The sequence below is a fragment of the Lindgomyces ingoldianus genome (genome assembly GCF_010093535.1).
Source record: "Lindgomyces ingoldianus strain ATCC 200398 unplaced genomic scaffold BDR25scaffold_45, whole genome shotgun sequence".
Classification (NCBI taxonomy): Eukaryota; Fungi; Ascomycota; class Dothideomycetes; order Pleosporales; family Lindgomycetaceae; genus Lindgomyces; species Lindgomyces ingoldianus.
This window is the reverse complement of record NW_022985206.1, coordinates 166,989-178,808: the sequence shown is the minus strand read 5'-3', so window position 1 is coordinate 178,808 and position 11,820 is coordinate 166,989. Positions and strand designations below refer to the sequence as shown.

Below are 11,820 nucleotides of genomic sequence, written 5' to 3'. Positions count from 1 at the left end.
TCTGCCGCTTCCCACCGGCCTTGATTCCTGTATGTCGACGCGAGGTTCGCCATGCTCGTCAGCGTGTCTGGATGGTCGGCCCCGAGTTTCTTCTTGCGAATCTCCATCACCTGCACAAACAGCTCTTCTGCCTCATTATGCCGCCCGTCTTCAAATAAGCTCATGGCACATCTCCAAACAAGATCCATCCTATCATCATTGTCTGGATCGACTGGACTATGTGACAAAGCATACTTAGCATGAGGCAATAACCGTCTCCACTTGCTTCTATTCCCATGATGATGGTCTGGGAACACTTCCACCAAGTGCCTAATAGCTTTCCCGGTCCACTCGTCAAGTGAACTGTGCTTGTTAATCCACCTTCGTACTGCAAGATGTACTAGTCGATGAAGGTCAACCGCTGATACTGCAGGTCGCCTTGTGACAACTGCGTAATCACTAAGAATTCCAATTGCGTCTTCCCTTTCCTGCGACCAGGTTGGTGTTAGAAAATCTAACAAGATGTCCTTTCGGTCTACGCAGGCCATAAGAGAGAGAAAGTCGGCGGCCATTACGTGACTGTGGCGTATTTGATCCAGTGAGATGAGTAATGTTATCATAACAGACCTTGGGATGATATGGTCGTGCAACTTGTCTTCTAATAGGTTGCTGCTAATCTGGAACGCATCCATATTCTGCGTAGCTGACAGCGATAGGTAATCCTTAACTTTTATCTCGTTGTTGTTGATATAGGCTGCTGCCTGCGCGATTGCTAGCGGAAGATATGATAGCCTTTCTAGCAAAAGCTTCGTCTCCTGCTTTTCGTTCGTCGGGACTGGGATGATCAGGTGGTTCTCAAACATTTCTTGGGCTGTATCCGGTGCCATCTCATGTAGTTCTACGATATTGTGTAGCGCTAAGGACTGGGCTACGTCGTTATTCGTTGTTGTGAAGATGACGGACCCAAATTTGGACTGGGGAAGGTGGTCGATTAAGCTGCTCGATTGTGGTGTGAGAGGTCCTGCATCTTCAAAGGCTAGGCTGTCCACGTTGTCGAAGATAAATAGCCAATGTTTCGCATCATCTCCGTCCAGATGAAGTTTCACTAGCTGCTTAGCATCCGCTTCTTCATCCTCCCAACCAGGGAGCTCAAGCTTTTGAGCGATATTTGCATATGCTTGGTGGATACTGTCGATGTCGCTTGCGTCGATCCAGAAGACCGAGCATGCCTTGTCCTTTTCCTTTATCCTGTATGCAATCTCGAGCGCCAACTGTGATTTGCCTGTTCCTCCTTCTCCTGTTATTGCAATTCTTGTATTTTGGTTGCTGGCAGACAAGATGGCTTCCACTTTAGCGAGTTGTGGCTGACGTCCGACGAATCGTTCGTTTCGGGAGAAAGGAATGATAGATGGGGTGGCATCCGAGTGTTTAACCTCGTCTTGAAGCCTGCTTAATGCTTTCTCTTTTCCTTCACCGTATGTGAGAGGTATTTGTACGTTGAGAACTCCAAGAAGACAATATGCATGGTCTTCTGGCTCGGTCGCTTTGCGGGTTCGGGCCCACGTCATTCGATCGGAGACACTGAACTTCTCCAGAGGACAGCCCTGTAAAGCCTCTAATGGAATGCTAGTTATGTCGTGTATTAATTGCAGGAGGGATTCCTTATCTCCCAGTCGCTGACCTTCAGAAGAAAAGAATTCGACTGATGCTGGAGCAATAAGTTCTTGAAGCGTCCAAGCTCGGGTAAACCATTCGCTTGCCTGGAAACGTGCTTCCCACGTACTTTGCTGCTGGGCATCTGTCGCAGTAGCTACTGACACATCGGAAAGGAATACGTAACATTTTGCGGCGTTCTGATACCAACGGAACATCGAGTTGACCGCATTCGAGCGTTCACGGCTGTTGTATCTGTCGAAGCAACATGTGTCAACCCAAAAGTACTGTAGTTCATCTTGGGTAGCCTGTTCGGCGCAAAATTTGATCTTGCGGTAGCCATCCTTGCTTGCATAGGTGTTGTTTAGTACTTCCTGGTAGTGGACCTCAAGGTCGTCTCCCCACCATCTATGTGACAGGATTGCATACGGCGGAATTGTTCTTTTGGCGAAGTCTGTTAAGACCAGTCTTCCAGAGTCATTAAAGTGCAGTAATTGCATGACTGTTACAGGAGTTTAGGGATGCTAACACAAGAAGAGAGAATTGTTTAAGAAAGGGGAGGTTTTCACGTTGTCTAACTGAGTATGGAAAAGCAGGAAAGACTGATTTTATGTAGTCTCTTATAGTGGTAGGCTGTGGTGATCGTACTTGAGGCAGTGCAAGCTCACCTGCACCGTCACGTGCACGCCGTACAGGTCATGAGGCAGCGCACAAGCCGCCTGCACTTCTCTAAGGCACATTCCCGGCTTCTAGCATGAGATCTGAGAAAAGTAATTTTAGTTACTGTGTTGATCGTGAAGAGATATCAAGACGGAGGGAAAGTTCCAACATTAAGCGACAAAGTGGAACAGCTACGTGGCCTTTATGACATAATATGAGAGGGCATAGCATAGCCAGTGAAGTCGCTAACACACGCCATTCTTTTAAATGGCTGTGCGACGCCAAACGCTAAGAAATCAGGCAACAATGCGGCATTAAGCCCTAGATTTCAGCTAAGCTGATTTTAACTTTTCTATACAGCCACTAAGTTTCATGCCGGGTTTTCCAAAATCTACAGATGTTAAGTCGCCGCGACGGCACAACAACATTTGGATCAAGTTGCTGCTCTCAGAATAGGAAGCTTACATGCCTGTCTACAATTTGTAGGATTTTCAACAAGATCTATCGACTTTGTAGTGGCTACTAGGCTGTTCCAAGTCAAGCTCTCGAGCGAAGCGCAATGCAGATGGTGGTATTGCACAGTAAGGAGTAAAAACTGCCAAAATATAATAAGGACAGACAATAATTCAAGATTCAAAGCTGCTATCCTGAGAATATCTACGGCTGTAGCTTGCTGTTGAGTTTGTTGTGTCAAAAAGTGTTGGTGGATTTTCGTCATGGCGTGTTTTTCGCCACGCAGTGAGGGACGTTAGTTAACTTAAGAACTGAGAGCTTGAAAATGGAAAACAGGAAACCAAAAGCGCCTTAGCGCTACGCATTCCAACGAAAATAGCAAAGTAAGCGCTGCCTAAAAACACCAGGGATATTGATGGCGCATCTGCGGCCCGCTCTGGTCGCCAGATCCTGCCTGTGCCACCGTTTTCATCATCGGTGGCTGACCGCCTCGTCAAGGGCCTTATCTAGGTCACAATTTATTAACAAAAGTGATTGTGTTCTGGGTGAGCTATCTCGTATATAATGCCATATGCAGTCTAAGAGCTAGAACGCATAACGTTAATAGAATCGGACGACTAGTCTAGGAAACTGGCAGCTATGACCAGTCTTGCTATGAATTCCGCAGTCGCGCAACAACGCCGTTCAGTAGCCAGGGATTGAATACGGGAACCAAAAACCATATCCCACAGGCTCCTATAATATCATACTCCCGTACGTATAGCATCAGGCACCTAGCGTGTATAGCATGTGTCTAGCATAGACCAGAATCCGAAAACGGGAACCAGAAAAGCGAGCGGCCCAGAACAAAGCCTTGCAGGCGCCCGCAAACAGGAGTCAAGAAGGCATATCCCAGTGACAGAAAGCCGCAAACAAGCTGTTTGAAGTAGTCACATGTTGTCAAGGCTTCCCCCTTTCTTGCATATATATAGACCCCTAGGTAAACTCCTTTAGAAATCAACTCGGTTCTTCATTTCTGCGCTTATAAAAGGCTTCACGTAAGCGCATGTTACAGAGACGCGACTGCTTGTCTGGGGCCTCAACAGCACCTTGATCTAGGAACCAGACGTCCCTCATTTATTGCGAGGCCGCTCCCGTGTTATAACACTACTGTTGGCCTAGTTAATCGGCCCTTAATTTCTATCCAAAAAGCCATGTCCTCTGCACAGGCAGTAGAGCGCTCAACAAGACGGGCTGCGAACAACAATTATCAAAAACTATCCCAGACACTTTACAAAAAATTATCTAAGTTGTGCCAACAGTATGACACGAAAATCTATTTTCTAGCATACCGCAACGGCCGATTTCATGGATTCATATCGACAGATGAGACCGGCCAGCCTTGGTCGCCTCCAGGTCAAGAAGCTCTTGTGAGTCTCTCCCCATCGTCTACATAACTATGACAATTAAACATCTAACATTGCGAAGAATAAAGTATACCCCCCGCCAGTAATAAAGTCGCAAGCTCATTATCTTGGAGCTCAACAAAGACGAGCGAAAGGGAAAGCGACTGGGTGCAGCGCGATCTCGGCCCAAGCAGACTACCCACAGGAGAAGGATTGCGTCATGTCGGAGACTCTCTCCAATGACTAAGGCAGTGCAGAAGCCAAGTGGTAAATTCGACGTAACGTCCTCCCCTGACTCGCAAGACGCCCTGTGTGGCGATATAATTAAGGGGTACTTCGACTTCTAGTAATACGCAGCCTGTGCGCGCAATAAATACTGCTATAAAAGCATACAAATCGTGTGTTGTAGCTATTTCTTAATATCGCAGACCTATCCTACCTGAAAATTGCATTTACCTTATCGCCCCCGCGCCTGATTTATGAAGCGTCTGCTTTTGCGTCGTAACAAGCTTTCCTCCCTGCAGCACCATCGTCTGACCTCTACCACTCCAGAAATTTATAAAGGGCTCTAACCGAGCGCTAGAACCTGACTCTGCTGTTAGGATATCACTATCAGCCTTATGCCTGCTGTTGCACGCAAAATCATGCGGGGTCGCTATGCCGGTCAGTACTTCTAAGAAGAAACGATTACGAACCTTAGCTAATGTAAGCTGACCCCATCCAATCATTTCCGTGTAATTTACGGTGGCAGCTGAACATGTGGCTGAGAAGTCCCTGGCTAAGTAATCCGGGATAACCTTAAATCCCGCTATGGATTCGGAGCGGGGGTATTAGTGCTAAAGCCCCCGGCGCTCGTTAAGAACAAGTAATGCGTCTAGCATTCAATCTGATGCAGCTATCATACACCTTTGAGATGCAGTGCAATTGACCACCGTACCTAACGCGAAAGTCTCCATAACAAGCAGATAGATTATCACGCCGCCCCCAGCTTCGCAAACCCATCGCTGATACCGTCACTGTCTGAACATAAGATTTCCTCAAGCCCATCGCGTCCGCCTGCTTCTTAAGCACGTCGCAGCATTATACGTATACCAAGCAGCAGCCATATATTGCTCTTCTCATCGAAGAGAATACAATAAGTAACGTCTAAGAGAGAGTAATGTGGGAAAGTCTTACATAGCGGGAATGGTAGCAGGCACAGGCCGGCATGGTTTCAAACACGACGATCCAAGCTTGGGCTTTGGCAAGTGAGTTAAGTGTCAATAGTCGAGTGCTGTAGTTTCAAGCATATATAAAGGTAGAAAGACTCTGTGCATCGGTAATACAGCCGTCGCACGGTCATATAACGAAGAGCAACTTGCATCAACACTGCAATTATTAGTCCGCAAAGAGGTGCTCAAGTTTGGCTTTCAAGAGCCATAAAGAGTTCAGACTGTCAAGTCCATAACAGCTAGGCTGGAGAGAGCTAGAGTTCTAGTATAGCGTGATGCGGAACTGACCGAGGGATTTTCGAACTTTTCTTGGCGAGACATCGTACATAACGTCCTTCTCTCTTCACTCACACTAACAAAATATTTCCTTCCACGCAAGGGTGTGGTCAGAGCGGCTTGGTCCACCTCCCTGCTAGCGGTGGTGATGTGCCCACTTCTCCAAATACGTCTGTGTCACACATTCTATAGGGCAATACTTGCAGACTAGGTAGTAGGTACCCTGTGATTTGCGTTTTCAACAATCAGGGTAATTTCAACTTCTTAAAGATCTCTCCGGCGCCCCCGTTCAATGGCTGTGTGAGATACGGAGAATGCATAGCGTTGTAGCTGCCTAAAGGTGGCTGTGCGCTGCAAGGCTGCGGCACAGCAACTGAGGCTCTCGCGGGTGAGCACCTACCCTTAACATCTTTCGCAAGAGGCACCCTGATGTTGCCGACACTTTCCCTCTTCAGTCACTATTCTTCCCCCCCGATTCCGTCCAAAAATGTCGCGGAAGCTCCTACTCCAAGATCATACGGCACTTCAGGGAGATGGAGGGGCAAACCCAGCAGATGCGGCACATATTGATCCATCCTCTACACATTCCAGCACAGTTTTTGGCGAAGGTCAGCACATAGATATCACGCACCGCAATATGTTACCTTTTCGATTCCTCGGCCAACTCGGCTTTGGTAGCAGCGCTATGGTCGAGATGGTAGAAGACCAAACAACCGGCCAAAAGCTCGCACACAAACTTTTCGGCAAATACTACGGCACAGACTTCGAAAAATTCAAGGAGGCATTCAGGAACGAAATCAGCATATAAAGCGGTTACAATCGCATCTGCATATTATCCGAGTGTTTGGATCGTACACTTGCGGCCGTGAGCTAGGCATGCTCCTCATTCCAATTGCTAACGGAGGAGATCTTAGAGCTTATCTTCAAGATATCAAAGACTCAGACACTCCTATAACAGAAAAGCAATACTCTGTCCTCAATCACTCATTTGGATGCCTTGCGAGTGGTCTTGCATTTATTCACAAGCATACAATTCGGCACAAAGATATCAAACCAAAGAGTATATTAATTCACAATGACCGGGTTATCTATACGGATTTCGGTATTTCATATGATGCAAGTCAGCAAAATACCACCACTACTGGCAAACCGGAAGCTCTCACAATGCGCTATTGTGCTCCAGAAGTGGCCAATTGGGAGAAAAGAAACAGGAAATCAGACGTCTTCTCTCTGGGCTGTGTTTTCATAGAAATATTAGCCGTGCTGGAACCTAATATTGATTTAGGAGTCTCTAACTCTGATCCTTATTGGGAAATGGTCGATCATATTCGGAAGGCTCTTATCTATCTCAGTACATCCGATTCCGGACGAGACCAGGTGTTCCGCGCTTGTCACTCCATGTTGGAGCCTAGAAGTGCAGACCGAATCGGAGCTGAAGCCCTACTTCATCGTCTTCTAGATATCCAAAGCTCTCATCCAGATCCGGTTTACGAGCTCTTTTGCAATGACTGTGCTCCGAGAAGAAAAGACGAGGGTACGACGGCAGCAACTGGTCAAAGACTCGATTTATCTCGCGAGGATGATCATCCATTGGAAGAAAGTTCAGTCGAAGAAAGTTCACCCGAAGAAAGCTCGCCCGAAGAAAGCTCACTCGAAGAAAGCTCACCCGAAGAAAGCTCACCAGAAGAAAGTTCACCAGAAGAAAGTTCACCAAAAGAAAGTTCACTAGAAGAAAATGAACCTCTTCACACCAACCGAGCCTTTTCACCATTACAGGGAAACGCCTTCAGCTCTCTTTCTACCCAAGCTGCGATACGACAGGTCATGGAAAAACCTCTCACGAAGATAGAGCTGCCTAAGATGTATCTTTTTATTGTCTGGTCGCTTGGTAATTTTGGTTTCATCAGGATTGGAGTTACAGTGAACGTCCCTCGCAGACTGAAGAATTGGGAGAAACAATGCAAGCATCATGTCCGGGAGTATATGCAACATGCTCAAGGCAAAAGATTACTCGTCAAATACGCTCGGCGTGTTGAACAGCTTGTTTTTGCTGAGTTGAAAGATGTTCGATTTCAAGAAAACCCTTGTGAAGGATGCCATATGAAACACGTGGAATGGTTCCGCACAACACCGGAACATGCTGCCAAGGTCATTAAGAAATTCTCGGACTGGACAGCGAGAGATCCATATGAGTTTGATCAAACGAGCAACCGTTGGAGACTAGGTGAACAGACCAGTGTGCATGAGATGGAAATGCTTTGTCAGCCGATAGTTTTGGAGCCGTGGTAAATGAACGCGGCACTTACTACGGCGAGGGGTTAAGACCTTTCGGTACTGGTGGCAAGGTAGCTAACTTACTCATAGAATGCTTATAACACTTATCACTCTCGCCTTTCACTGAAGGTAGACGAACACCTGGCCCCCACTAGTAGGAAGGGCGGCCGACTCGCTCCGGCCATGGGGTTGCGCTGGAGGTAATAGTTTGTTGGTAGGTGAAATGAAGAAGACATTGCGCAGTCCTAGTGCCTTGCTAAGCATAGGTACCACCACATCTCTATCACACCTTATTTAGTGCCTATAGACACCTACTATAGAAACTCTTCATCGTTCTAGAGGCCGAACTGAAGGACCTCTCTATGACCCTAAAGATTGCAGTGCTCATGTAAGAGGCCACTCATTGTTTGACCGTGTGACAGCTATATCGCCAAAACATGCCGAGCCTTTCCACTTTTGTATTGTCAGGGAACGACAGGAATGCCAGGAAACGGCAGGGCAGGCGGAAGGCAGTGAGGAGGTAACAGTGGATAAGAATGGATTTAGTACTATGCAGGGGGGTACTGGATAGGTACCTGCAGGTAGAATACAAGAGGTAGCTCAAAGAGCTACCTTTGGCAGGGACAGACAGAATATATCCAGGTATCAGCTACATGGGCCCATGCAGCAGGAGTGGCCGTAGTGGGCCTAGCTTTAGGGGTCACAGCCCATGTGCGGATCTGATCTCTGCACAGGCAGAGTTTACCGACCTGGTGGTTCCGTAACATGTATATGCTTGCAGCGACAGCGCTCTGCCTCCCACTCGCTCCATTCCATGCTCTTCTATCCCGTCGTATTCTCTTTCTAGAGGGCTGTTGCCAGACGTCTAGCTGGTGCTCAGTTGGATCGGGTGTGATGGGCTCGAGAAGCATGAGGATGTGGTGGCTTGAGCAGGCCTTTCCTTTGGTCAGCGGAAGGCATATCGGCGGATTTCGGCACTCGAGGGCGAGGTGATGGTACCTCTCCTAGCTACGGGTATTGTTGCGCGTTGAACCGCATCTCGAAATTGTACGATGGCCATGTCGCAGCTGGCTTCGACGCTGGAAACGCGTTAGTTAGACTGACAAGCGCCGTAGCTGTGCGGATCTTGGCACTCCTCCCAATCCACAGCCGGAATTGATCATATTCTGAGTGCTTATGTAATCCCAACTACCACATGCCTTACAATAAAATACCTGCGAATGTATGAGATGGAACGTGGGGGTCATCTCGCATTAGCCAGAATTGGTTATTCGCTTCCGCTGGAAGGACGAATCGACATGGAGACCCTGCATGAAATTGCGCCCTGCAGCGCGCATAGGGCTGATGATGACTTCCTAGTATGAGACGGAGGCTATGAGTCTAGGACAAAGCCGTTTTACAGAAATTCAGAGCGAAAAAGGCTTGATGTTGGCGCTGTGGGGAGGAAATCTATTATGCTGCGAAAGAAGGCGATTTGTAAATTAGGCTCGGAGGCAACGATGCGAATGCAATTTTTAGGGAAGAGTGGATCATGAACAGTTGGGATAAGCTGTAGCAGATTATTTCTATAGAAACATAGCAGTATCCGTCGTGCATATGGGCTTTCCAGGGGTTGAAAGTCAAAGTACCCCTCATTTGTCTCGCCACGCAGGTTGTCTCGCTACGCAGGGATGCATGGTACTTAGATCTATCAAACACCATAATATCAAGCCGAATCCACCTTCCTTCTCTTTTGCGACGTTTACTCTGGTTTGTCCTTGTAGATATCATTGCGTGCACTCGCTTTGTTCATGAATTCACTTGCTGTATCGCCAAGCCAGTCGCTCATCTGTTCTAGGATCTGTTCAGGGTTCCGAATGCCTGCATCTTTGCGGTCGATTTCCTGCCGGAGTTTATCATTCAGAGCGTGTTATTTTTCATTTCTTCTGTAGGAATTAGAGGCGTCCAGGGTGATGATAGGACATTTAAATTACCAGATGAGTGCTCCGAAGACGACTGAACCTGGGATGGGTCTTTCACAACCTTTCCATCCTTGTCCATGTGCCCACTCCCTGCAGCGTTCCCAACCGTACGTAATACGTTTTAACTCGCCGTTTTTTAGGCTGTAACTTCTTAGTTTGTTAGTACATTTTAATGTAAAAGGAGAATTTAAATCTACTTACAGGGCGTAACTGTTATAGCTTACAATCCTCCTACGTTTTAACAGCTTGTAAGACGTTACAGCGTATACAGTCTACTAAGTCCCCTATTTTACTATAAATATAACCTTGCTAGAGCTAGTTTTTTTGCAGTTAAAGAGCCTTAATTATTAAGCTAAAAAGCTTATTTTTATTATAAGTAACATGGTCCACAAGCGAATGTTCAACACAAGCGAGTGTTCTGCCCTACTACTAAATTTAACTTTAAAGACTATTAATTTAACAACGCAAAAATATACTATATAAAATAAACTACTATAGAATTATTTAATATCCTTACATGTATAAGAGTTATGCCTAGGCTTGTTGCAGCGCTTGCAGCGCTGTGCGCGCGCTGCGCTGCTTTTAGCAGTTAACTCCTTTTAAGGCATTTTGCTACCTCCTGCTATACTAGCAAGCTTCTAAGTACTTAACTTAAAGCCTTAATAACTTATTAGAGTTTCTTTTTTTTAAATTTACTTTTTTTTACACTACTTATGCTTTATAGCTGCCTTATAGGCCCTTTTTAGGGCAGCTGCTTAATTGCGCTGTAGAACAGTAATATAAGCTATCTTAGTAGCGCTCTTACTTAGCTACTTTGCTAGATTAAGCATAGCAAAAAAAAATAAATTCTAATGCTTTTAAATCTAATTATATAGTAAAGTTAACTAAGCCTTAACTTTATAAAGATTGCTAAGTGTTTAAGCCTTCTAAGCAGTATTTAGTAGTAGAGTAGCTAGCTAATTAGGTAGCTGTATATTAAGCTTTAAGAGCACTAGCTCTAGGTTAAATAGAACTAGTCCTGTAGCTCTAAAGCCTGCGCAGATATTATCTATTATAATTAAGCAACTAAATGCTGCCTTAAAGGCTAGTAGGAAAGTTAGCTTATTAATATAGTTAATCTAGTAGCAGATTAACTAGCTAATTTTAGTACTATACACGCGCTTTAACAGCAAAAAGCAGCTAACGTTAAGCAGCTGTAGAATATGTGACGCGTGTGCTAGCATATAGAGCGCTATAATACACCTCTGCTTATAGAGCTTTAGAAATTTAATAGAGTAATAGCTCTTATAGCTATTAAAAATAAGTAGCTGCTATAAGCCTACTAAGTAATCTTTTATGTGCAGATTAAAGTGCTCTAGCTATGTAATTCTATGTTTATTAGTTATTTAGCTGTTGTTGCTAACACTAATAGCCTAGTCCTTTAGTATATCCTTATCCTTATACTAGGTAGATAGGTGATGCTTGCCTTTAAAGATTGCGTACAGAGGTATTGCCTACCTATCTGCGTTAATGCCTGCAATAACTGTCACCTATTTACAGTTACCTAGCTGTATAGCCTTTAGCTAATTATGTCTATCTATGCCTGTAACAACTATTTAGCTTAATATAACCCCTATCTAAAAGCCTGTCTTGTTAAAATTATACATGTCTTAATTTATAATGCTATACTTTAATTATGTAGCCTCTACAAGCTTAAACTACTTGCTTATAATTACTAGATCTTTGCATTTTGCTTATTAGTAATTATACAGTTAGCTAAGGTAGGTTTTAACTGCTAGCGTACGCGCAACAAAGTTAGATAGCTAGTTAATACCTGCTAGTGGAGCGCTGCGCTTAGTAAGAAGCTTGTTAGCTATCTCTTGTACAGCACCTAGAGTAGGCGCAAATCCTTAGGAATCTAGATTAAGTATATGCTTAATAATTACCTTCTTTTCTAGCTTTGTAAGCTTCTTGTTGTTAGCTGTACAG

The 11,820-nt window shown here is 45.3% G+C and overlaps 2 protein-coding genes across 2 annotated transcripts in view; one reads left to right on the top strand and one right to left on the bottom strand.

The window, feature by feature from the left end:
* BDR25DRAFT_296713 (kinesin light chain 1) overlaps positions 1-2,132 on the bottom strand; it is a gene marked incomplete at both ends in the record, with an annotated part of 3,436 nt that extends 1,304 nt beyond the window's left edge. The window contains one exon of the mRNA XM_033688948.1: positions 16-2,132. Within this exon, the coding sequence (XP_033541316.1) occupies positions 16-2,132 (2,117 nt within the window). The remainder of the gene's footprint in view (positions 1-15) is intronic.
* A 3,566-nt stretch (positions 2,133-5,698) lies between these two features.
* BDR25DRAFT_396709 (kinase-like protein) lies at positions 5,699-8,035 on the top strand. The gene is made up of 4 exons (XM_033698457.1): positions 5,699-5,831; positions 5,888-6,005; positions 6,037-6,225; positions 6,296-8,035. The coding sequence occupies exons 3-4, from the start codon at positions 6,151-6,153 to the stop codon at positions 7,904-7,906; spliced, it is 1,686 nt and encodes a 561-aa protein (XP_033541315.1). The 5' UTR covers positions 5,699-5,831; positions 5,888-6,005; positions 6,037-6,150; the 3' UTR covers positions 7,907-8,035.
* The last annotated feature ends 3,785 nt before the right edge of the window (positions 8,036-11,820 follow it).